The 27,824-nt window shown below is 45.7% G+C and overlaps 1 protein-coding gene across 1 annotated transcript in view; it reads right to left on the minus strand.

Annotated features, from left to right (window-relative positions):
- setbp1 (SET binding protein 1) overlaps nt 1-27,824 on the minus strand; it is a 39,256-nt gene that overhangs the window by 539 nt on the left and 10,893 nt on the right. Inside the window, exons 3-7 of the mRNA XM_044025782.1 lie at nt 10,103-10,503; nt 7,773-9,881; nt 7,407-7,614; nt 6,255-7,317; nt 1-1,635 (exon numbers count right to left, since the gene is read on the minus strand). The exon at nt 1-1,635 is cut by the window's left edge and continues 539 nt beyond it. Coding sequence (XP_043881717.1) covers nt 1,130-1,635; nt 6,255-7,317; nt 7,407-7,614; nt 7,773-9,881; nt 10,103-10,503 — 4,287 coding nt within the window. The 3' untranslated portion in view covers nt 1-1,129. The remainder of the gene's footprint in view (nt 1,636-6,254; nt 7,318-7,406; nt 7,615-7,772; nt 9,882-10,102; nt 10,504-27,824) is intronic.

Raw genomic sequence — 27,824 nt, forward strand, 5'->3', positions numbered from 1 at the left:
TTAAACCAAGTTTAAGGTTTACCAAAAACACACCTGATATTCCTCCTGTATGTAATGCCCCCTGGATATAAACAAAGTAATGAGTGTATGAACGAATACATGTGGTTCTTTGTGTCTGAAAACAAACTTGTCTTGAGTCGCACCCACATCTGTTTTTGGTTATAAAACAATACACAACTTTCATTGTCTATGGTACAACAATTCTATTCAATATACTGTAGGTATGCCAGTACATGTCTAAGAGCTGGTTCTCCATTGTACAAGGCAGGCAACAGTGGACTTTGTTTTCTATGTACAGTCTGGGACAGTCTATTCCACCTTATTGCCTTATTATGTCGCCGTCCTGCTCAGACAGGCCTGAGCAGGCGGGGGGTAAATGAACAAGACAAGGGGGTTTGTTGGGGGGAGCACAAGCAATGGCAGATGCAAAACATGATTGGGAGTGGATGAGGACAAAGGTAGATGGAGGTGAGCGGGCAGGCACCAGGGAAGAGGGCTAAAGACTCACGGTGAGTGTCAAGCGGGGGGGAACGAGGCGAGGGAAGCTGGGAAGTACGAGCTACTTCTCAGATAGAGCAAGACGGGGAAGAAGGGACAGGTTCAGGTGGGAGCAGGGGCAGGTTATAGCGTAAGGTGGCTTAATTACTGCTGTATTACTCCATGTCCTTGACAAGCCTCCTCAGAAAGGCAAAAATAAACAGAGCTGCACAGTTTTATATTAACCATTCCCCTCCCCTTGCTGGTAAATATATGGCTAACGCCACAATTCAGATACAGTATCATTAAGTACCATACACATCACTGTATCAGATACATGGAGAATCACATAATATCCTACACTATCATAAGTACCACACACTTTTATAGCATCAGATTGAGTATCAAATAGTACCATATAGTGCCATTGTAAATGAAGGTCCAACAAATCATTGAAAGGCTCATCTTCTGGTGGGTGTGGCGAACAGGCAGGAAGTGTTCCCTCCTCCTGTTCCTGCACTCACCCACTGTAAAATCCAAGAGAAGGAACAAGTCAAAGTGCACAGAGGAGTCCCACAATTAAGGTCACTGCATCTCGTAGGCTTGAACTGCAGCACTGGCTCCGGTCACAGAGCTGCTCTCTCCTGTAGGTCTACTGACTGGAGGGAGCCCATAGTTCGTCCCTGCTGTGGCCCCGGCCTCTGCGTTTCCCCCCTTTGGCCAGTGGAGCCACAGACCGCGCTTGATGCACCACTGTCTCAATTGTTGCTGAGATGGAATCGTGATTGGAGAACTCCAAAGGCTCGGGGGTCAAGTTTGGCCTGAGGCTCTGCCTACCTGGCAGGTCGTCACACCTCTCCAGGACAGGCATCCCCAGAGTCCTCACATCACCTCTCCTGCCAGCCAACATGTCCAAACTCCGACCATCGACCTGATCTTCCACCCTCCTGTTGGTCGGTTCCGATTCCTCCACGGGTTGTTTCCGGGGCCGTCCGGGCCGTCTTTTGACAATGTTATTTCCCGTTTTCGCCTGTCGCTGGAGGCGTTTGGCACGGAGGATTTTCTGCACATGCTCAAAGTTCAAAGAATGCATTCTCCTGACGTCCTTCTGGATCTGTTCCACCTCGCGACGTTTGTACCTCCGTTTACTGGGAACACCTGGGAGAAGACGGAGTGAGCATTAGTGTGGAGAAACGTCACAAGATAAAGATAAAAATAGCAGTGAAAGGCCTATTATAACGTTTAAAATAAGCAACCTTGGCAAAGCTAGGAATGTCGTGCCAATTTAGCTCATGGAGAGATCTTTCTTCTTCTTCAAGAGCTTCCTGCTAATTTTGACATATTCATGTAAGCCTTTCAAAGCCCAGCTGAGCCAGAAGAACAGATCTTATCCTGTAATTGTCTTCAAGAGAGCAGAGGGGAGAGGAGGAGATCCCATTCTGCTAGCAGGAAATCCACAGAAATGTCTCCTTTAACTATTTAATATGCCACTGCACAATAACAACCCCGTGCATCTGGAGCACAGGCTGCCAAAACGCCAAAACTCACATGCAGACACAAACACACACATATGCATACATTCACATGCACATTGCACAACACGCACAAATAATGAATTTGGCAGTTCAGACCGGCTGAGCAAAGGAAACTGGAGCCATATTGTTCCTTCACACTGGTGAACTGGGCAGTGTGCCCTTTCCATGCTGTTCTGTCCTTTCTGTTTCCCACTTTCCTCATCACTCTCATTCTCTTTTCCCTTTCCCAACTCTTCATGGGAGGCAGTGTGCTGCTCTCTAATTTTCAATTAAACTAGGAACACTAAACCATTTAATTTCCCTCTCTTTTTCAGAAACCCCTTCCTGGTCTTGGTCCGTCTCTGTCATTGGTTTTGTTTCCCATCTCTGTGCCATTTCTTAGCCACCGCACCCCCCACACACACACACACACCACCCCTCACCCCTCCTCTCTGTCTGGGCACTGGTCCCAGGGCTCAGACTGAGCCACAGCCAAAATGGAGGAAAAGCACAATCAGCCACCAGTCCCCAAGCGGTGCGCATAAAACATGCTTGGTCTCTTTTTTCTTAATGCCTGGATCCCCTAACCATCTCCATTCTTCCTTTTTCTCCAGAATCCTACTGATGCAGTGTAGCAATTTTCAAACACATCGAATTTGTTGAACCGAAAACAGCTTTGAGTATTCTACATAAAATGTGGTGGGCTTGGAGGTCCATACACAGCCCCAGTACATGGCTTCAGGTGCCACAAAATATTTTCCCGTCAAGGCTTTCCAGTCCGATTGTTGGGACGTGGTCGTTTTGTCGAAAGATGATGACATCAAAGAAAATCATAAACCTGGCAGTATTCCCCACTTCTGGTCCAATCCTCAATGACTGGTCACATCTCTTTGAGCGTTTCTTGTCTTCTTCATCACCTACCATCAACAAGCATAGTCTTTACGCTTGCATCATGTGGCCAGCATTGTTCTTTTTCTTTTGGATTTTAAAGAAAAAGCAAAGGTTTGTGCGCTAAAGCGACCCACTGGGACGGAATGTGTGATTGAGTACATGGATCTGGAGAGTGGTGCGGACCCTCTGAATGGAACTGTAGACGTGCGAGTGGAAAAGTGTAATGACTCTCTGCAGACACAAAACATGGAAAGTATGAAAGGGTCCAACAGGAATGTTTGGGGAAAAGTAGACTTTTTAGAGCGAGGAGGTCCTTGATGAGGTGTTTGCTGTTGAGCAACAGAATGTAAAGGGGAACAGGACCGCGCTCCATTTCTAACTAAAAGGGAACACCTTACACTATTGTTGCTCAAGTATTCAGGGCAAACGGTCAAATTAATCTAATGCAGAATGCACTAAGTAGCAGTAGTTTATGAGCTGAACAGAAGTGCACACGCGCAACACTCACACACACACACACACACACTACAAGTAGCGGAAATTTATGAGCTGCATACACGGAACATAAAACCGGTGACCTTCAGCACAGCAGTGTGAGGGGCTGAGCAGCACTGAGGACCCATTTCTCTGGGGAATAGGAAGTCACTACAACACACAGATACATGCTCACTTCTGCACTGCGGTGTCTGAGGCCAGGTATCCTGACAGGTTTGAAATGATCCTTCATATGTATTATTTGCTGGGTTTTCCCTCTCCATATTTATATCACACACACACCTGCATGAATAAATCACAACAGAGTAAGTTGTATTGAGGAATGATTTACAAAATAATTTGAATTTAGCTTCTATGTCGGCTGGGTGTGAGTGGGTCTATGCTAGGATGTGAATGTACATATGTAAGCCCGGGCATGCACGCACGCGTGTGTACGCGTGTCTGTGTTTTAATTGGGCTAAAGCTGTGATGTGAAGCAGTAAGTCATGCTAGAGGAGGGGCAGAGGGAACGGGGAAAAAGAGGGGTAATGGGGAAAATGAGGGGAGGGGGGGAAAGCAGAAAGAGAAATGGAAGAAGGGAAAAAGATAGTGGGGGAAGGGGAGGAAGAGGCGGGGGGGACAGGAGGAAGCGTGCATACGGATGTGGGGATTGTGAGAGAGAGTGGAAGGAGGAAAGCAAGGGCAAAAACTGCAGAGGCAGCACATGGGGAAAGGGAAGGACACTGAAGGTAGAAGAGGTACAACAACACTGGAGGGATAGTGTGGAAGGCAGGGTGTGAGTACGGTTGAGGTGTAGGGGTGGTGGGGGGGTGAGAGTGGGGATATGAGTCATCCCTCCTGGATCCCCTGGGGTTGTAGTGGGGTGAATGAATTCTGAGCCCCTGGCTTCTCCTCCTCGCCACTGGACTAGGCCCCAGTCATTAAACCCCTGGCTGCCAGCCAACTCTTTTAACACAGGCAAGGGCCTTTTATGGCATGTCTGTAGAAAATAAATCACACTGTGTGAATAATATATCTCTGGCAAAGGCATAGGCAGGAGAGGAGGAAGAGAGGGAGGGGGGGCGATTGGTGAATTATAGTTGTCTCCATCCATGCATTACGTTCTCTCTATCCCCAGCCAGATGTGCTCAAAGACAGCGGAATACAAAATGTACCAAAATACACAGTTTTGGTGGAGAGACTCTAGGTTCACCCTACATCAATGTCCACTTTTAAGCAAACTAATGTTGTCAATAACACATTTATATAATTAAGAATTAGCAGTTCAGCAGGTGAGGATTATACACCTGACTTGTAACACAAGGTTCTTTTGTATCCAAACAATATGATGGTGTAGAGGTTGGTCTTATTTTAGATTATTTTCTCCACCAATTGAGTTGTTGTTTAGTCCATAAAATGTAAAATGATATTTTTGTTAAAATGTTGATCAGTGTTTTCCAAACCTGGACATGATGATTGTTTTGTCCACAAACCAAAATGTATCTGTTTTAATGATTTCTTGCTTTCATATGGAGCAAAGAAACAACATAAATATTCACATTTCAGAAGCTAAAAAAAAAAACTTGTTTTAATAAAAACTCTGATTGATTGATTATCAAAATAGTTGACGATTCATTTAGTAATCGATTAATAATTGATTAATCAAATAATTATTGTAGACCTAGTTAACATGCCACAATAAGCATGAGAAAGTTGATAACACTCATCGGCTGATAACGCTCGACACTGCAGTGGAACCTGCATTACTCTCCCTAGCTCTCATGTGCGTAGGATCTTGTTTATTAATCATCAGAAGAAATCCCATTATGCACATTTTTCAGCAAAAGTGGCCTTGAAAGGAGCAAATAAAGCCATTTACTCTTAATTTGTGCTGCGCTCGCTATTAGCCAGTATCAACAATGCTTGTGGAGCCCCCATGCAGAGCAGTGATGTGCCGCACCACATGAGAGGCGGAGGCAGCACAGCTACCTGGCACTATCGCAGTGAGGGTACAACAATGCCAGTAGGTTGTAAAATGTCCTATCTCGGCTGATTAATCGTTCTCATTGACATTTAATTTGGTGTAGCGTGCACTGACCACAGTTAGGACAATATTAATATCCAGATTTCCACCACATCATAGAATCTGGGGTTTGCAAGCAGCAATCCTTATCTGAGGTACATATAATCTGACAAAATGTCAGAGACAAAAATGAAGCTGTGCCTTTGCAACAAAGAACAATGTTCAGTAACGTTGAAGTCTTTACAAGTTTCCCTTTTGTACCACATTTCTGTTCCTGTTTTCTCATTGTTTTACAACATAATGTACTTTGCCTTTTGGGTCTGTAATAAGGTCAAGTTCTGTTAGCGTTAGCTGACCACTTCCTACTTATAGTATAGTTAATACAATTATCTTTCCACAGGTGTTTAGAAGTAGACTTAGTTATTTCTGCACACACACCAATTAGTGACAGTGAATTTGACCTCTGCATTTAACCCATCGTTTTTTTACACTCCAGAAGTGAACACACATGAGGGGAGCAATGGGCGATTGGGAGCCTTGCTCAGGAGCACCCCAGCCCTTGTCCCATTCTAGGATTTGAACAGGCAACCCTCTGGTTACAAGCACAATTCCCTTCATGATGGCCATGAACTGCCCGTTTTGGCATGTGCTGTTTGGTAGCTATAGAAAATCTTGTTTCTATTAATACAAGAAAGCAACAGGTGCTTATTGAAGTATGGGCTAACCTCAAACCATCATCACATCATCAAAGTAGCAAGGTTGCTGCTGTCAAAAGAGAAATCCATTGATGCTGTCACAGTGTCTGAGCACTCCTTTGTAAATACATAACAGCATTTACAAGCCAAACAGGTAATCCTAATGTAAGAGGTTCTTACCAGTGAGGGAGGGACTGGAGCACTGGTTCATCTGTCCTGGCTCCTGCCTGGCTGTTTGGAATGACATTAAGCCCTGATCTCCAAACACTGCCAGTCTTGTCTTCCTGCTCCTTCCACCACACTCGTCCTCCCGTGACCCCAAAAAGAGATCCGGAGCCGACTCTGATCGCTGTGACTGGCTACTGTAGCTACTCATGAAGCTGCTTATAGGCTGTCCAGTCTGACGGGAGTGTAAGTGGCTGTCAGCAAGCGAGTGTGTAGACAGCTGGTCTGACTCAAACATCCCCAAGCTGGATCCCAGGCTTGAGCCCCGACCGATGCCCCTCTGCTTCTCCAGATGCTTTGAGCCCTGACTGGACAAGTCCCTCCTGTCATTCAGCATGTTGAGACGCGCAGTGGTCTTAGCTCCACTGAAGAGCCCACCCAACTCCTGCCGGTCTCGCGGTGAAAGGAGGGGTTCATCTTTGTGCTTATGTTTGTGCTTGTGCTTCCTCTTATGGAGGCGAACCCCTGTGAGGCCACCTGTGCTGCCATTGCCCAGGGAGCCGAGACCCTCTCCTCTTACAGACGACCCCTGGAGTGGGCCACTGGAGCTGCGAAGCTTGGTCCCAGCCTGAAGCTTGGAGTGTCCACTGGAGTGGAAAGCCTTTGGAGGGGGGACAGCAGGTCTCATGAAGGGAGATGGAGGTGCAGGTCCTAGAGAGTGGTGGGGCAGGTAGAACGAGGGAGCAGGGGGAAAGTAGCCCAGACTCAGAGGAGGTGCATAAGGCATCGCATACGGTGCTGCATAGAAATTTCCCCCTGCCAGCGGATAACTATATCCTTGAACAAAAGGCAGCTTCGATGTGATTGGCTCGCTGGCTTTGGCTGGACGACCACGTCGCCTCTTCGCCTTCAGATCGGCACTCCTGCGGAGGTATGAGCTGGAGTCACAGGAGTAGGAATCATAGGTAACTGGGTAATAATGATGGAAGTTGAGGCGAAAGATGGAGGGATACGGGTGCTGTGGGAAGCAGGCGTATCGTCTGTGAGACACTCGCAGCTGCTGGAGCTTTACCACAACCTAGAGGGAGGTTGAAGAGAGGACAAATGTAAGCACATAAACCCCTTGTGAATAAACATTACACATAATGTTTTGTTGGGGTCTCTAACCTCTTCCAGTTCAGAGAGAAAGTGGAGATGATCCCGGCTCTGCAGGCACTTCCTCTTTCGCCGATGATGCTTTTGCTTTTTTTCCTGCTGTGACAGAAAGTTGTCAACTGCAGTTACTTGTCGTTCACAGCGTGTTCTGCTGCCCCTGTTGGATGCTTCCAGAGCTGCGGCCTCCGCAGCCTCAAACCCACACAGATCAAATGAGTACCTGTATGAACACAGTATAAAAGATATAATCTTATTAAAACAGTAGTGTTTACGTTTTATATATAAACAAATGTCTGTTTGAAGAACACTAAAGGGAGCAGCTTTAAATCTAAAACCTTCTAGAAAAAATTAGAAAAGTGTTGTGGAAGTTTACTGCACCTGCGTCGAGAAGCGGGACCCTTCTCAGTTTGGTCTGAGGTGCTGTTGTTGTCTGTTCCAATCCCGCTGTCGCTGGGAATAGTTTCCTCACTGTGAGACTCGCTGATGGGTGACAGAGTCACTTCCTTCACTGACGCCACCTCTGACAGATGTGAGGGTGAATTTGCGAGGAGGCGTGGAGGAGACAGCTTCCATCCTCCAGAGAGAAAGCCCCTGCTCAGTGGCTTTGAGGGTAGGGCTGAAATGGGCTGCAGACTGGGCATAGTGGTATCAGAGTGGCTGGCTCTTATGGATGGAGTGCTGGAGCTGGGAGACAAGGTGTTGGAAGGCACTGTGGGACTCTCATATAGACTGGCTGTGGAAACTAACAGGGAGGGCTTGTCTCTTGTGGTTTTGTTCAGGTTGCAGTTTTGAGTTTCTGCTCTGGGTTTTCTCCCTCGCTTCTTACCAATGTAGATGGTTCCTCTCTTACTGACATTTATCTGTTTTCCCAGCCGCGCCTCAATGGTGGATGCCATGGCACTCATTGCTGAGGTGACAGGGGCAGAGGCTGACTTCAGAGGCAGACTGCCATTCTGACTGGAACCGGAGAGGATCTCATTCAGGATGCTCTGCATTTTCCCAAGCTTCATCTTATTCACTGGCCTGGAATGCCCTCGACCACGCTTTAGTTTCAGACTGTTAGAATTGGCACTGATGGTCGTGGATGTCATTTGCACTAATGTGTTTAGCGTATGTGTCTTCTTCCTGCTGTTTAGCCCTGCTGATATATCCTGTGCTAGTGGGCTTGGTGGAGATGTAGAGGTGCCCTCATGGATGGTTTCCACTGTTAAGAGTGGCTGCTTCTTGGGACGGCCTCGTTTCCTCTTAATGGGCGTGTGGACGGTCAGGCTGTCACTGTTGGTGTAAAGCGGACTTGAAGGGGTGATGGGAAAAGCTGAAGGTGGGTCTGTAAGGGTTGACGGGCTACCTCGGATGTCTCTCTGGGGTGATGTGAGGCTGGCATGGCTTTTAGCTTTCAGGTAGGACCACCTGTCCTTTGCCTTGGTTGGTCTGGAACTGACTATGGAGCTGGTGCTGTGGCTGGGGTTAGGACTCAAGGCCATCCTGGGTCTAGGGCTAGGACTAGGGCTAATGTTAATTCTGGATTTAGGACTAGGGCTTGGACTGATAGTAATTCTGGATTTTGGACTGGGGCTCGGACTGATGTTAATTCTGGATTTAGGGCTAGGACTAGGACTGATGTTTACTCTAGATTTAGGACTGGGGCTAGGACTGATGTTAAATCTGGGTTTAGGACTGGGGCTAGGACTGATGTTAACTCTGGATTTAGGACTGGGACTAGGACTGATGCTACTCCTGGGGCTGGGGCTGGGATTTGGGCTCGGGAGTCTGGGATTTGCCGATTTGTTGATTAGACTGTGAGTAGATTCTCTGTGTTTAAGGATGTCTGTGCTGATTTTAGGGCGACCCACTGGGTTCTTTTTCATTCTGTTTGTACTCAAAGCTGACTCTGAGTCGGTCCTGCTTGTTACTGTGTCTCCTCTTTCAGCCCTGTCCGTCCTCTCTCCCTTTTCTCTTTTATCACCTTTATCTGCTCTCTCTGCTTTTTCCATCCTCTCTCCATTGACATCAGCTTCTCTTGTGGGTCGAGAATCATTTCTGTGAGTCTCCATCTTATGTGCTACTTTGGGTTCTGGCGGCCCAGACTGGTGTTTTTCTGTAGTGTCCGAATCCTGCCGTTGCTGTGATTGCTCCTGAGCGGAAAATGACTCGTCAAAAGAAGGCCTCCTCCGCCTCTTTCGTCCTTTCCCCTCCTCTGTAAGCATTAGCATCCCCCTGCTCTCTTCATCTCCTTTCCTCCCAGCAATTGCTCGCTCCCTATCCTCTTTTCTCCTTTCCTCTCTTTCTTCATGGACCCGTTCGGTGGCCTCCTCTTGCCTGTACCTCTCTGAATGAGTTGGGCTCTCCGATCCTTTCTCTGTCTGCTTTCCCCACGGTGAATCAGCACTGTGAGGGTTACAGAGCATCCTCTGGGAGTCTTTCCTGCCATACTTCCTCTTGATGTTCCCAAAGAGCTGTTCGCTAACTTCTTGCAAACCCCTCCCCCTGGAGAGATGTATACAGATGGAAACATTAGAATGGGTGGCTTAGTATTTCAAAGAAACCAAAGCCAGTATGAGTAGTTGCTATTTTAGTGTGTCCAAATGAATCAGTATCAGATAACTGTGATAAGCTGTTATGCCATATTAAAATACAGTACTATGCATTCATATATACGACAATATTTTGCAATTATTACAGTAGTTTTGGTCTACTGGTTTTCTTACCTGCTGAGAGAGGTCAGGTTGAGAATACTGGCATCAGTAACCACTGGCAACTGCAGGTCTGGAGTCAGGGATCTCTGTGGTGAGGGGCTTTGTGTTGCTGTTTGTGAGAAAGGTTGACTGGGATCAAGCAAATTGCTCCGACTGGCTCCTGACTGTTCTCTGGCTGGATCACGATCTTCTGAATTTGCTGGGGATGCAGAAGGTGCCGTGGACGTGAGCCAGTGTGTATTGATTTGGTGTTGGTGCTGGAACTGTTGCGCAAGGGCGTGCTGTGTGTGTGAGATGGCGTGTGCAGGATGGAGGGAGCCGCGGAGCTGGTGTTTTGGTGGAGTGTGATCTCCCAGTAGTTGCAGCAGGCCTCCTTCTCTCTGCTCAGGCATCCTGAACTGGCGCTCGTATGTCTAGAGACAAGAGAGAGAGAGAGAAAAAAGAAAGAGAAGAACTGATTACTACACACACGCTACAATCACAAGACAAGCTTTATATAGCAGCAAGGATTGAGAGATAGATGATATGAAAGTGGTCATAAAACTATGACTACTCCATTTCCTGTCTGCACTGCGTCCTCACTCAGCCTATCTTCACAGATAATGTTGTACATGTGCAGAATTACAGCCAGATCTGCATCCAGTTTCCTTTTTGCCGACCCGTATTAAACTGGTGATTTGTTGTTGGTCTGATTTGACGCTCTTGTCCTTTCACGACAGGAGTGGAGCTTTTTAATGCATCTGGTGTGCATGAGCATACAGTGTGCAACAAAAAAAAGGGCTTGTTTACAGAGCAATTAAATTCCTGTGGCAAGGATGTTGCATGCTGTGAGAGGTGGGGGGATGGAGTAGGGGTGTACAACTGCACAGTATTTAACACCGTAGTCAAGCTCGGCTGAACACACCTAACACTGTCATACTATATAAAATATACCACATTTGTCCAATCAAGGGATCACAATTATTAAGTCAAACTTAACCCCTGAATCCACGGTGTACATTGACTCAGTAAAAGTGAAAATGCGCAAGCTTGACGTTCTGTTCCTTTTCTTACAACACAACCCTGCTTAATGCATCACTGCTGCTTTAACACGGTACTTCTGGAAGATGAGAAATAGACCAGCGGATGGCCTTTGTGGTTTAGCCTGTTATTAACAGACTCAGTATGACGCAACGAGACACTGTTCTGCTGCGCTGCAGGGAGATGTAACCTAACCACAGGCTTGCCTATCAGCATGTACACACAGGAATGCGAGCGCACACTCTCAAGCGTGCATCTACGATATGCACGCATTTCAGAATCATTCCAAAAAATATCCCGCCTTTGCTCATAGCAGCACAAAATGCAAATCTACGCCACAGTGAGTCAATCAATTTTTATTCAGGATGTTTTGCCAGATAATAAGCAGTCTGTCAGTGCAGATATACATACACAGTAACATGCACACATTAATGCAATGTACTCCTATTTTTAGCAACCAACACTGTCTACCCTGCTATTATCCTCTTCTACCTTCACTTTATCCATTTTTCAATCTGCTCTCTCCCTCTCTTTCACTACCAAACCCTTTCCCCTCCTCTCTTTCTTCCTTGTGTCCCATCAGTAGCCAGCAGCAGTGATGCTCATTTTGTACTTCCACACTGACCGCAGAAGCCATTTTTCATCCTGACGCAAGCTGCCCACACTCACAAGCACAAAAGCACACACACACGAATGCTGAGTAACACAACCAACACAGCACATGGACGAAAAACATGCACATGCAGACAAACGCAGAGGAGTGTCGATGGTTAACAATACCAGAAAATGCACGTGCTTGTACACACACACACACACGCACGCGCACACACAGTCTCATTTATCTCCCGCAACACACTGTCATATGCCATCCTTTCAGCTCGGAGATGTGTGTGTGTGTGTGTGTCTAAGTGTGTCTGCACACGCAATGACACTGGAGAGGAGATGATGTGAGTCCACGGAGGGATAAGGTGACAGAAACCTGATACACACGTGCTTTCTCATTTAACCTGTCCTAGAATACCTGCTGTTTCAGGTTAAGGGAGGGCACCAGGAAAAAGACAGACGGACGAGCACACACACGTAAAAATGTATCCTTGCCTCTCGCCTCAAAGCAACCGTGAAGCGATAATACAGAGAGGACGTATGGACACATTTACTACTACTGATAGGATAGGAGCAAAAGAAAATAAAAGGAGAGAGAGAGAAAAAGCAGATAGGGAGCTCACCACTCCCTCCTTTCCCTGTTGAGGTTGGGTTATTGGCACCAGTTCAGCTTTTGTTCTTAGTTTCCTCCATTCTACCACCATCTCCTCTCCCCTCCTTTATGCCTCTAACATTCCAGGGAAAATGCACTCGCTGTCTGATCCTCGCACAAACAAACCAGCGACAATAACACTACAGAACCAGTAAACGGAGGAAAAATGGAAGTGCTGTTGTGGTTTTTAAGCAGATCAACCTTGTTCTCTCATACAACGACGGTTTTTCAAATAGTACAATAATTGCTTAGCATTTTGATATAAACTGGGCAATTATTTCTTGTCTTTTTTTGCATTTCCCTGTTCCCCTCGCCGTATTCAAGGTCCTGCTCTTCTAATCATGTTCTCTGTAACTGCACCCCCTCCTAAGTCTCTGCTCCGCTGCGTCCGAGACACAGGACAATATTTCTGCTGCACTCCTCCCGTTTTAAGTTCACTGGCCTTTTCTTGACATGAGTTGTCCCCGAATGTAGACTATAGTACAACAGACTGTCATTATTCCTGTGCTACTGCTGCCCTGCAGCAGGGGGCAGTGGTCAGGGGGATCGGCACAATCACAGACTCTGACCCAGGAGCCACCCACAAGCACACAAGAGCTGTTATCTACTCTGTCCTCCTTCTCCATGTCTCCTCAGATCAAATATAGATAAGGAGAAAGAATAGAATAGAATAGAATAGAAAATACTTTATTAATCCCTTGCGGGAAATTCTTTCGTCACAGCGCTCCAGTGTACAAAGGTAACGAATGTTGTAACAGCAATTTTTTTTGGAAATTACAAAATTACAAACTATAGGAAGAAAGGCCCGGCATAATACAGAACCAATGCATGTGCAGCTCTCAACCCATTCTCCCTCCCTTGAGGCTGTTGGGGCTGCGTTCAGAGGTTAAGGGTCAAGCTCCACATCTAGGTCAACAACCAGCTCTAGGATGTTTTCCTCTGGGCCTCCAATGAACCAAGGTCTCAGTCAGTTACACAAACGCTCTTCAGCACCTGAATTCAGGCAAATATCGAGCTGTGCATTCCTTCCACTGGTGATGTAACTCTCTGATAAGGTCAGAGTGCAGCGAAGGAGGTCATGGGTAATATGTGACTAGGTGCCGCAATCACCAACTAAAAAGGCACTTGGCAAATGACTCGGCACATATTTACGGACAAATACGCCTGTGATTGTGACATTCGCACTCAGTGGGGTGGGGGTTAAATCTAAATTTGGACGTGGAAGCTTTTCCCTCTTTGATCCTGCAGTGTGATGGAGAGGTATGTGGTGGCTTTTCCTTTTTCCACTGTTGGATAAACTGGAGTGGAGCTTCTCCCTCACACCCACATAAACATGCACAGAGTGCCGTGGCTGCACCATTATAGAGAGAGACAGCGAGAGAGAGAGAGAGAGAGAGAGAGAACACCCTAAACAGGCACACCCAAATCTCACAACCCCAACACACACACACATGAACAACAGCAAACATACACACAAGAAACTCCATGCACGCACACACAGACACACACACAAACATGCTGCCCTTCAAATAGTTTTTCGCAGCCTTTTATTTGGCTGCACGCCCGGTGGTTAGAGTGTTTCATTTTTCCCTGTGTATGGAACTGGGCAGCTGTCCAGACAGACACACAAAGAGAAAGAGAGAGAGAGAGAGAGAGAGAGAGAGATGGAGGGTGAGAGGGGGGGTGTTACTGAAAGAATGAGAGCAGCAGAGAGGGGAGGGAAGAAGTGGACCGGCAGAAAAACAAGAAGAGAGGTGCCTAGACCCGTTTGCAACAAGTTCCCGAAATGTTATGATTGATTGATATGATCTTCACTCACACGCTCGCTCTCCTTGGCTTTGACACCGTCTCCTTCTGCCCCTGTGGCCTTGTGTACAAACCCCAACACCCCCTCCATCTCATCCATCTCTCTCCTCTCTCCTTTCTCCTTCTTTTCTCTTTTCTGAAGCTGACCATTCTCCCCCTGTGGGAACTACCACCACCAACCCGTCTTTCCCTCCCCCTGCCCGCTTCTCTCCAGCCCCATTCAGAGCGCTGCTTCTTCTCTGTGATCGGTGTTTCTGACAGCTCCACACACACGCACACACACACACACACACACAGTTCCTCTGCAAACAAACACCATGAATACTAACATGGCTTTGTGTCCACTGCACTTAAAGGGAGAGAGAGAGAGAGAGAGAGAGAGGGAGGGGAGGGTGCAGAGAAAAGGAGGGAATAGCGGTAGGGGAGAAATGAGGAGCTGTGGCACTGTGTTGATCTTGCAGCCACTCACACAGCACCCCCACACACACACACACACACACACACACACACACACACCCACCCCCCCCCCCCACATCCCTGTTTCTCGTTCTCCCGTTCTTCCCACCAGTTCTCTCGGGAATAAAGACTTCCATTCATGCGCCTGAGGAGACCCACAGCAGGGGAGAGAAAAGGGGGAGGAGAGAGGGGAGGGAAAAGGAGGAGGGGTGGTGTCAAGGTGGGACAGTTTGTGGATCAGGGGGATCAAGCCCGCTGCTTAAAACAGTGTGTGTGCGTCTGTTTTCACTCAGCCGGTGCGTTACTATCTCAGATCTGTTGGCATCTGTGCCAGGCAGCCATCGCATCTTCTGGGAAAGCTGGGTGGGAAAGTTTGGAAATTGGGCTCTATTCAAACTTCCAACTCTTGGACCCAATGCTGCAATTCAAAAAACAATGTGTTCAGCCTACAGCCACAGTTTAGCCCGGGCCAAAAACGGGCTTCTTTTTCTTTTTTTCTCCCCGGCATATTCTTCTGTTGTGTTCCCTTCCTGCTGAGTCTCATCAAGAGTTTGATCTACCGTGCGTTTGTCCTTTAGCTAACTGTACAACAGAGGCCAGATTTAATGCACACCAGTAGGTCTCAAAAACAAAATGTTCCCTCCTACGTCTACAGCAATAATCCTTCAGATTGAAGTGCCCCTAAAGATAGCAGCGAAACACCAGGCTCCGACTGTCACACTGCTTTCAGCCACACTCAAATGTAGATGTCTCAATATGAACAAAAGCCTTTGATTGGCTGAGATAAGCATGTCATTACGGCGCAACTAGAGGTTTTCACCCGCTCGGTAATGACAGACATATTTACATGCCACACAAAGTATACATCTAATCCCCGCTATTAGCCTTAATGGTGTGTGTGCAGGCACATGCTTGTGAATGGTACCAAGAACCACATTAGAACTGGGTTTTTTTTCCATACCAATTATTACAGCCATTACTGTTCCTTTCATGGATGCAGCTGAATCTCCAATGACAGCGTTTTTGCTTTTCAGTCGACTCACATGTGCATAAAGAAAATGTACACACACACATATGCGTGCACAATGTACAACACTAAAAGCGGGAATTGAGTTTGTAACGTCATATGTTTATTTATAGTTGTAATTTTACCTTTAAATGCACTGTGTATCTTTATGTTCTATGCCTGATGTCTAATAACAGAACAGTTTCCTACTCTGGGATCAATAAAATCCATTCATCCATCCAAAATACTATGACAGAGAAGTGAAGTCCTTGGAGCCCTCATAGCTTCACTAATGCCAAAAAAACGCCTTCATTTCAAAATCAACCCAAGATGAAATAAAATACAAAAGTCTGCTGTGTATTTAGTACGTCTACAGTATTTATTACAGTCTTCACATTCTTGTTCCAGTCATGATCAAGTGATCGTGTCTGCAGTAAAAGTTTGGCTCGTCTAATTAGCTCAAGATGGATGACTGTGAGTGTGCAGACCCTTAGGCACGTTTCACCTTAGCAGCGTGGGAAAATCTGCGTTAAGGTCTGGACCAAACCCTTGGATTTTGAATAATGCCCACCATTCCAACTGGTCAAAAAAAACAAAAAACACATTTAATCCTTGGGTTTAAACAGGTTTGAAGCACATGTGGGGTTTTTATCAGCATCAGTGGGAACATAAAAACCCAGATGAGCCCCCTAATTTCTCCTTCATCTGCTCTATTTTTGACAGTGACATTGCCAGTGCAAAACTGCAACGCGCATAGCTTTAAACTTAGGTGTTTGCATTCATGTTTGCAGCAGTCATTACTTTCAGATCGTCTTAACAGTCGATTCAAAGAGAGATTCAAGTAAAAGAAGCACAGTTGCAACCACTGGAACATTCAATGAGATATGGATTGTTGTTGGTTTTCTTTCCTCCTCTGTCTCGCTTTGTTTCCGGTGCATTCGTGACGTCACAATTCCAGCATGAGGGGTAAAAACCGCCACAGGGAAAAACAACCACCGCCAATGGGAAAGGTGTTAATTTCCCCTTTTGTTAGCCGCTTCACTCGGATTTAAAAATCCCAGGTATGCCTGCTAATTTAAGTGTGACCGAGGATTAATTGTCACACCTCAAACACAGACACAAGATCTCTCTGTAGCCATTTTTCAGACATGAAAGATCCAGCAAACGAGAGCGTGTGTTGTGCGTTCAATGACCCGTGTGCATTTCAATACTACTACAAAACACACTAACCAAACACCTGTTGCTGATGCATTCATGGAACCTTGTAAATTGCATCACTTCTTGTTTTCATTGGGAGGAAAAAAAAATGAATGAATTGATCGGCTTTTAAATGTTTCAAACTATTGGCCCTGTGAAGCATGAGTGAGATGCAGCTTGCAGCACTTCATAAACAGACCGAATGCTGCTCAATCAACGCTTCTGTGCACAAAACAAGACAGCAACACACACTGAAAAGAAACAAAAGTGTTGGTCATTGTACTCTGTGCACCATATGACCCAATCATACCACTTATGTACAACAGGAAACAATTAACAGCCAATGAGCTGCTCTAAATCCTAAGGGATGACTTCCTGTGTAGAATGATGGGTAATTCAAGACAGAAGCTGTGCTGAGATTAAATACTTCCTCTTTCCAGCAAGCTGTGGTTCACAGGAGCGAAGTTTCACTCGGTCAAAAATAATGCACTATAATGAATCAGTGTCTGGTTATTGAGGCAGTAAACATGGAGATGACTGGGTCTTAACGTGGGCATTTGAGATATATGTATATGTATATATATATATACATATATATATGTGTGTGTATATATATAAAGCGATTTGATAAAGCAATGCAGTGGCAAATAATGTGAAAAAAATCACTCTGGATGATCCTGTTGCGCACAATCTGATTTCCTCTGCGTTTGTATTGTAGAGAAGACATCAGGGCAGAGAGGGCAATGATAAGACTTGCAAATGAGTTCTCCTGCTGTACTTGAACTGTGAATATTGTGATCGCAAACGTCTTAAACTCTGTGAAGTCTAAATGCGTTCATTTATAATGACCATTTAGTCTTTTTTCCCTGTGAAAAATGTCAAACTGCTGTTTTTAGATTAATCGGACAAAAAGCAAATGTGAGCCCTAACCTAAGGCACTACTATTTTAAGTATCATGATAACCACCTTTATGTCAACAATATAACAAAATAAGCAAGTTGTTTACCAGGAAGTGGTGCTGTCAGAGGAGTAAACGTTGTGAAAAATGACTTCAGTGTCTGCTCTTTACAGCATTTAAAGTCACACTTTTGTTTAGTCTACCGCACTCTGTGAAGTCCTCAGATGATTCCCAGCCTGTGAGAGTGACGGAGCGAGTTGAAGAGCCACTTTAATGACATCCTCAGTGACAGAGGGAGCGGACAAAGTGAGATACAATAGTCTTAACCAATCAGACGGCCCGCCTCCCCTCAGGCCGCCTCTCAGCAACAATAACGCCTTTGTGTGCGGCTGCACTCCGCTCACATGTTCACGTACACACAGACACACACACACACCTTCTCAGGCAGAGAGGCGGGAGATTCAGTGCTTCACAGCAACAGCCGCATCAGTCAGTGCGTTTGCATGCTTGTTAAAAATCCCATTCTAGTTGGACTTAAGCCCTATTTGGATTAGTTTTACACGGGAGCGATGGACATTTGTAATATTGATGGCCAACGCGCCATAGGCAATGTCAACTACCTCAACTGTCCCTTTAAGTCGTGGAGCCGCCACGACAGCGAGCACCGTGCGCTCCTGTGGCGTGTGACCCCAGACACGGCACACGTTATACCCAGTAACCCAGGGCGCCGACAAGGGGGGCAAGCGAACCCGGTCATCTCGACCAGGCACCGCAAACAATTGCAGGAAAACTGACTTCCCGGACACCAAGTGGCGCTCGATTTATGCACCGCCGTCACCTCCCGTGTCGGGGCTCTTGTTAATGGTGCACCTCCTGTCACCATGTGTGAAGCAGCTTTGAGTGGTCATCGAGACTAGAAAAGCTCGATATAAATACAAACCATTTAAGTCACCGCAATCTTTACTGACATCGACTAAAATCACAGAGAAGCTCTGGTAATAATAACTTCACCCCCTCATGTAAAACTAATCCCGTGCGAACGTGTTAGTCCACGTAAAATCAAACTATTCTTCATCGGGCGAACATACAGAGGTCATTTAATTCAAAGTTTACTCCTGCATGTATACATTTATTCAGACTGTGTGTTGTACAGGCCTCCTCTTCACCGGAAGTAGCAGGAGACGACACATAAACTGCAGTACTGTTGCCGGCGAAGAGCAAACAACACCATGGCAACGGCGAGAGCGAAAGCTGTGGTGAAGTTCCACTAAAAGCAGGCACGAGACACACAGAACCTCAGTGTTCACTGTTTGTTTGTCTGTGACGTAAAAAGGTCAACAGATAACCGACGTACGCGCTCGATAAATCCAATTTCTCCTCCGCGCGTTCGCTCGGCCTCGCCTCGACCGAGCTGTGCCAGTAAACCGAGTGAGTGTGAACAAAACTATGCGGCTATTTGAGTGTGCGAGCTTCAGCTTCCAGGCCCGGGCACATGACTGCAGCTGCCCCTCACTCCCTCCTCTAACCCCTCCTTGTTGTAGGTGAGAGGTCGCACGGAGTGGCATTCCTCTCAGTCTGAGAGCGAGCGAGCGAGCGAGCGAGCAGAGCACTGAGCAGAGAGAGAGTGAGAGATAAGGGCAGACACTAAAGCCTCTTTCCCACTAAAATTAGCAGGTATACCCTGGGTGTTTGAACCTGGACAAACCTGCTAAAAAGGCATTAACACATTTCCACATTGCCTGTGCTTGTTTTGCCCTGTGGTGGGTTTTTTTTTTTTTAACCCTTCCATCACCTGTGTGTGAAATGTGGCAGAAACAAAACAAGTCAGACGGTGAAAGACAATGTTAGCGTTAAAGTCGTTACTCTTTCAGTCTTTTACTCGTTCAAACTCAGCGACGAGGGAACCATTTTAAAGCACTAATAATAAAATTAAGAGAAGATGAAATATAAAACACCCAGCACTGTTGCCAGTTGTAAAAAGGTAAGTGTGTGTCTCAGCGTTGCGCCTAGAAGTGAAGTTGGAATTTGCATTGCTGCCAAAAAAAATGAAGCAGATGAAAAGGAAGCGAGCACGTTCACCCGGGCTCTTGTGTTCTAATGCTGTTTAAACCCAGGATTAGATGTTGGTTTTTAAACCAGCGGGAATGGAGAGTAACTGAAACAGAATGGAGCGTCAAAAAAACGCCACGGGGGGGCGGGTCAAAGATGAGGCGTACAGGGCATTCACAGGGAGTGTGTGTGTGCGTGTGTGCATGTACTGTATGAGAGCGTGTGTGTGTGTTTGTGTTTGTGTGTGTGTGTGTGGGTTGAGATGGACCACTGAACAGAAGACCCTTGTGGCTCTTCCCTGGTTCATAAACACAGCTGTTTGTTTAGTCTGAGTCGCCCCACGGGACGGACACACAGACAGAGGGACAGACAGACACATCCGACTCACTTATTCATGTCCACATTAACAGAGATGTGTATATATATATATGTATATATATATATATATATGTATATATATATGTATATATATATATATATAGATATATATATACATATATGTGTGTATGTAAAGACAGTGGCAACACCCTCATGTCGAGGATAAAGCAGTACACAAAGATAGAGCTGCAACTAATGATTCATTTAATAATTCAAACCTGGCAATGATGATGTTCTAGAATGTCTTGTTTTGTCCACCAACCAAAATTAATCTGTTTGAATTATTATTTTTTTTGTTATATGGAGCAAAAAAAATAGCTAAAATATTAGAAAGCTTGTTTAAATTATTAAAGAAATTTTCATTTCATTTAATGCAGCCCTATTAAAACGTTAGCATGACTTGACACCAAACACTGTCACTCACAGCTATTCCCATAAATTCCACAGCCTTATCTTATCCTTAAACTTAACCACAACCGTTAATAACGTCTCACCCTGACTTTAACCTAACCACTATTCAAATGTTGATACTCACTGAGACCAGGGCCTCCTTAAGACCAGGCTTTGGTGTCCATCAGGACTATTGGTTCTGAGTAAGTCGGGGTTTAGACCAGAAAACAGTCCCAAAGAGGCAACACACACACCAGCGCGCGCACACACACACCTCTGACAGGCGTGTCCCAGACAGCTGATGGGCCCATCAGATTTCACTGACAAACACACTTACTCTTCAAGTGAGACACAGTGAAAGTCAATACTCTGCGCCTGCTTCTCCTTTGACTCCCATCATCCCATTTGCTCCCCTCCTTACACGAACATCACCCTCTGTCCCCGCTGGACCTGCTCTCCAAACCACGCGCTCACACACACGTTTGTGCAGCTATTCTTCTTAGGACACTGTCTTGACGTCCATTCGTTTGGACAGACTAAACAACATGTTATTCCTAAACGTAACCACAAACGGCTAAATAAAACCAGTTCTGCCTCATCAGGACCAGACTGGTCCTGACAAAGTCGGCGATGATGCCACAAAAGGTCCTAAAGAGGTAACAGATACAAGCACGCACAGACACACAAACCACAGAGGCATGAAGCGGTCACCAGGAACACATGATGCTGTGACTCAACATCATCTTTGACCGCAGAGAGCATCAAACACGGCCCAACAGATAATCCCAAAATCATGTGACTCAAAGTAAACTGCAGTCCAAAAAAAGGAAAAAAAAACAGATTAAAGCCTGTATTTATTTTACACACTGTCTACAAATATAATGATGTTGCCATATCAAAACCACGGTCGGACGGTGTCTCCGTGCTTCTCCACTGAAGTCTGCTTTTGTATCGTTATATGGTCGTGCATTTGTTTGACCGCGTTAGACGCCTCCATCTCCGCTGGTTAAGTGCTCCCTGACTGAGTGAGTGACTTGCAATTTCTCCCAAGCACAAATAACCGCCGCAGGTCTTCATTAAAATGGAACACGAGCTGGACTGACTGATCAACGTCTGCTTACATCTGGCTGGAGAGGAACAGGAACCCACTGGGAGTGGACACAATAGTGAATGAATGGGTCTTGACCTTTGGGACAGATTGAGAAGATGGTATGTGTGCGTCTGACTGAGGAATTAGCTACAGTTCCAACCAAATGGTCAGAGCACACACACACACACACACACACATGCACACACACACACCAAATCCAGCCCTGAGGGTAAGAAAGCAAAGGCCAGACTCCAGTTGTCTCACCCCTGACCCACTCGCACAAACAAACAATACACTGCGCGCGCACACACACACACACACACACACACAGAGGCTTACACAACAGTTGAGTCCAGCTATTACCTCAACTTTTGAATGTCCAGCAGGGTCAAAGTTCGTCTCTTCTTCTGCCAGCCTCCAGTGTTCCTTTGTGTGACTAAATGTGTGTGTGTGTGTGTGCGAGCTCACGAGGAGTGACCTTGCAGAGTCATTCTCTGTGGATACACTGCAGCACCAGCGCTACTGCAGAGCTGATTAAGGAGCAATCTTGCTTAGTGCAATGTACTGTATGTTTGTGTGTGTGTGTGTGTGTGTGTGAGGCAGATGAACAGATTGTGTTTTGTCTAGACTTCCTTTAGGTTTTGAGAGATACTTAAGAGCTGATCAGAGGGTCGACATGAGGAGTTGTGTGTCTGTATCCACAGAAGCATGTGCATGTTGGTGAGCATGTGTGTGTGTGTGTGTAGGTGCCGGTGTGTGTTTCAAGTGTGTACAGGGTGTGTATGGGGGTCAGACACAGATGGACAGCTGGTGTTTCAGTGGTGCTAAATCACTCACTCCCCAGCTGCACACACACACACACACACACACACACACACACACACACACACACACACACACACACACACACACACACATGTCCCATCCCCCCACCAACCACAGGGAAACGCCCCTTAAAGCATTCCCAGCTCTACTCCCAATGATTTCACAGCAAGGACGTATACACTTACACACGCACACACACACATATATAGACACAAACCAAAACAAAAGCCTAAAAAGTGTCTAAGACGCAATTAAGTGAAGACGTACATACACGGGGTGATTGGTCAATTTTCATACACATTCATAAATCAGTCTGTGATTGCTTCACACACACACACACACACACACACACACAATTCTATTTTATGAGCTCATCAAGTCCCTCAGGTCACCAACCGCCGCCTCAGCCAGGGATAAAAAAACCCACACACATCAAAAGGCTAACGATTTCAGACCCACACACATGTGCACGAACTGCATGCGCACGCACGCACACACGCACGATGTGGCGACTATGGCGGCATTAATTTCCTTTTGAATGCACTTGACTAACACATAATAATCCCAAACACTGCTGGGAGACCACCAAGCTGCAACACACACACAGTCAGGGGGACCACCAAGCAGAGGGGCTGTCAAGACAAGATAAGTGTGTGTCAAGCGTCAGCGTTGCACGCACACCCACTAATACAAATACACGTACACACACACACACACACACTTAACGACAGCGACACACAGCCTGGTCAGGACTGCTGGAAAAGCTCTGCCTTATCTCTTCCCACAGATAGCGAAATGGATTAAGAGCCACATTTGGCATGTCCAGAGAACTGGACAGATAACCAGGAAAACACTCTCTCTAACTGCAATCACTGCTCAACATGAGTCGTCTGTCTGTGTCTGTCTGTGTGTGTGTGTGCGGGTGAGAAAGAGTGTGTTTGTCTCACCATGTGTAGGCATTGGACCGGTAAAGTGTGTGTGTGTGTGTGCAGGAGTGATGTGGTGGTTGACCCAGGACCCAATCAGTTGAGACATACATTCATCTTGCGAGAGCACACACACACACACACACACACACACACACACGCTCAGACAAAGAGCTTGTGTGGGAGACGACGTCCAGCATGTGTGTGATGTCAGCCGGAGACAGAGAAGCGGAGCCCATCATATCCCGTTTATGCATGTCTGTGGGTCTGTCCCGTGACACAGCATGTCTGCTCACTCCCCACACCTCCCCCGCGCGCCCCGGGTAGAAATGCCTCGCCATGAAGGTGATGGAAGGGTGAGGTTTTCCTGGAAGACATTCTCTCATGTAACTGACACTTTTGTATGAGTATGTCTGGACTATGTTTTTGGCAAATATCTAATTGCAATTTCAATCTAACGCTTAGGGCTGAACAATGAATCGAAATCGTAATACAGTGTGTTTATTATTATTGTTGTCTTGATTTGTACACGTCTTGTTCCACAGACTGAAGAGAACTTTGTTTCCGCGCAGATCTGCACAAATATCACACAGTCATCATTTTAGATACGTTTTTTTCGAATTAGAATGAGAAAGACGATGTAAAAACACAATTTGGTATTTATTCAAGATCGTGGAGCTCCACTGACAGGTCACAGTTTGATTAGCAATCATCTTTAACGTCTCCTTCATTGTGTAATAGAGTATAATAGCTGCAACTAATGACTGATTCATCTGTTGACTATTTTCTCAATTAATCGACTATAAAATGTCAGAAAATGTTGAAAAACCCGGAAATGATGACGTTCTCCAATGTCTTGTTTTGCCCTTGTTTTTGAACCTAATCAGGTTTAATGATTTCTTTGTAACATGGAGCAAAAAGTCAGAAAGCTTGTTTTAATTATTCATCATCGACATGCTTTTAAAGGTGAAATATGTAAGAAATGTATTATTTATATACTTCTTATGTGATTCATTTAGGTTAAGAAGTGATATGGAGGAAGGAATGAAAAGGTCCCTGTTGTACATATTTTTTGTGGATATCTCCTTTTAAATATCGCATCCAGTCTCTGTTGATTGATCCCTCGTCATTGACACTTTTATATTCTAATGTACCTCTTTTTTCTCCCCTCACTGTTAAATTAATTATTAATTAGTCATTTGTTTGATACAGTTTCTATTAGAGTGAAAAATGTGTGCATTTCTTTTTAAATTCCATATTTAACTTACATTTATAACTGAAAGTTAAACGTTTTAATAACAGAAGAGAAATAATGGCATTTTCTTTGCACCATTCTATATGTTTACCTCTTTATCTGTCTGTCTGTCTGTCTGTCTGTCTGTTCCCCTTCTCTATCTATTAGAGTCAAATCTCTGTCTTAATGGGCATCTATTGTATCCTGCCCCCCCTCTCTCTATTCATCACACTACGACACGCACACACACTCCCTCTGAGGGGGCCCCTTAACCAGGCTCTCCATATGCCTGACCCCCACCTCTTTTCTCCACCTCCCCCCCTTGTCCTCCTCCTCCTCCTCCCCCTCATCACTTGCTTACACTCTGGCTTCTGCTCTCTTGCTGCTGCTGCTGCTGCTGCTGCTGCCCCACGCTGCCATCTGCTACAAGACAACAGAGGGTGAAAGCGGGAGGAAGAGGAAGAAAAGAATGGAGGAAAAATGACTGAGTGAAAAGAGGGAAAAACGCGAGGGAAGAAAAGACTGAGGGGGGAAAGCACAGAGAGAGAGAGGGGCAGATAAAAGATAAGGACAGAAAGAGGGAAAGAGTAGGTTTGGACACAATGCAAGAGAGTGCAAAGAGGCTGTCCATCTGCTCCCCTCACCAACCCCCCACCCTCCCCTCGCCTCCCCATCCCCTCCTGACACACAGTCTCTCACACATACACACCACAAAGAGAGTATTTAACCTCAACACACTCACACACACACACACACACACATACACACACGGAAAAGAGGGGAAGAAGGAGAGCAGCTCAGCCGCTCTCTTTAACCCGTTCCTCTCCAGTGAGTCTGCCTGTATTACACCCTTGGGGTAGCAGGTGATGGGTAGATGGAGGGAAAGGATGTAGGCGGGAGAGCGGAGGGGGGGAGGGGAGGGGGGTGTGATTGAGGGACAGAGCGTAGGGGATGAAGGCTTGAAACTGATCTGAATCAACACCATCACATCCACACATCCCCGCCACCACAAACCTCAATAGAGACCAGCTTGCCGCCCCTGTCACTATGACAACCCCTGTCAGTCATAATGTAGCAGCGTGTGCTGCTACTACAACGCTTCACATTTCCACACGCGCGAACATGCCTCACGATACTATTTCTCTGCGTCAGTCAAGTGTCCCACGCACACGCGCTCCGTCTCTCGTTTCATGTGCGCTTTCATGTCCTCGTATTCTTGCAGCACCAGGTCTGCAATGATGGATGGATTATTAAGCGCTTACTAAAATTAATTTAGACAATAAATAAAACAGTAAGACAATAAATAAGACAGTAAGACAATAAATAAGACAGTAAGACAATAAATAACTTATTCAATAACTGAGTGTGTGTGTTGTGTAAATAACTATTTCGATAATTGTTTGTTCAGTTGGGAGGTTTTTTTTAAAAAAAATCATTAAAACAAGCTAATGGGAATATTTTCTGGTTTCTTTGACCAGAAAACTGATACATTTTGGTTTGTGGACAAAACTAGAAGACACTGACCAAGTTTCCATGGTCAGCGTCTGCTTCGCTGTCTGTTTTGATCAAAACAAAATCGAACAAGTGTTCACCAACTGGACTGGGGGTCAGCACAAATTTACATCACGCAGGCCCTCGCGGACCTGAGTGTTTTCACATTTTATTTCCAGAAAGTTAACGCGAGGTCAGGAAACAAAACTCATGATAAACTCTGTGGAGAGAAATGTACACATTTGCAAAAAAAACAAACAAAAAACAACTGAAGCTGAAACTGAGGTTATGCATGGGTGATACTGAGATGACAAAGCAACGCCCACATGTTTTCTGTCTAGTTTGGTCAGATGTTCCATTTGTATGAATCAGTATCGGTGTCTATTTGCAACCGTTTGACGGCAGCAGCAAATACCTCATCTCATTTTTGGAGACCTACGATGAAAATAATCCAGTCATTTAAAAGAATATCAATGATGAAGTGTGGAAAAATTCAAACTTATGGGTGCAAAGAGCAGTTAGTTTTGAATAATTGTCATTGCAAATATGTATTAAGTCGTGTAGTGGTATTTACAGACTTGTCACTGGCTTTCTGTCCTTTGAGGATAATTTTTAAGACTTGTCCCATGTGTGTCTACTTTACATTTACTTTTTCACTTTCTTGGGTTTTGATACAGTAATATTAAGTATGTACACTACACCAGTACACAGCTGTATCATGAGACTAAGGGCCTGTCCACAGGAAAACAAATCCACTCAAGTTTTTAATCGTATCAGCGTTGTACTAACACAATAACAGCATGTTTTTCCCTTGTGGATAAAGGTAGCCTATGTGAAAAGGTTTTTACACATTTGCATTTTTCCAGGGGGTGGCACGCAGGGAAAGGTTGCATCTTTCCCTTTTTCTTTTTAAAAAAAAAAAAAAAAAAACAGTCATTCACCCAACACAGATGTAGACCGAAGCTATAGCTGACCACGCGAGACCATGTAACTGGAAAAATGACAACGGTGCAGCCCTATTACCACGGGAACCTCCCCGAATGTGAAGTATAACCACCACTGAAGCACAACATGGCAAAACACAGCTCCCAGCATCATGTTGACAACATGACGCCTCTGCTCCTGCTGGGCCTGTCAGGCTCGGTGACATCGAGATGGCTGTCAGGTTTGGACACACACACTCAAACACACACACCACTGTGTAGGTCAACACACACTGCAAACACTAGATTCCCCTAAGGACCTGTACATACACAGTGTCACACACACCAAACACCAGTGTAGTGTGTAAAGGGTTTGATGGAGGGAGGGCTTCAAGGGGGCGTGACCCATGAGAGCTGATATCAGAGGGAGAGGAGAGGAGAGGAGACACGGAAAGGTCTGGGTGTATGACTACAAATGGAGAGAGCAGACACCAGCTGTCACTTGCTTATGTCAGCCCTATTCTCAGCTCCTATGTGAGTGTGTGTGTTGTGTGCGCTTCACTGTGTGATCTCAACTAGCCATGACTGGTTTCAATTACACAGCAAACTTTGACCCTGTGTAACCAAGCAAGGAAAGAAGCTACTGACAGTGAGAGGAAGGAGGGGGAGGAGAGGGAGGAGGTGGAGCGAGATGCTCAGATAAAAAGAAGTCACCTAAGTGAAGGTCTGAGCTCAAACGTGTGAAAAACATGCTGCACGGGAAACCCCACACATGGTTTGTCTGTCTTAC

Source organism: Solea senegalensis, linkage group LG5 (genome assembly GCF_019176455.1).
Source record: "Solea senegalensis isolate Sse05_10M linkage group LG5, IFAPA_SoseM_1, whole genome shotgun sequence".
Classification (NCBI taxonomy): domain Eukaryota; kingdom Metazoa; phylum Chordata; class Actinopteri; order Pleuronectiformes; family Soleidae; genus Solea; species Solea senegalensis.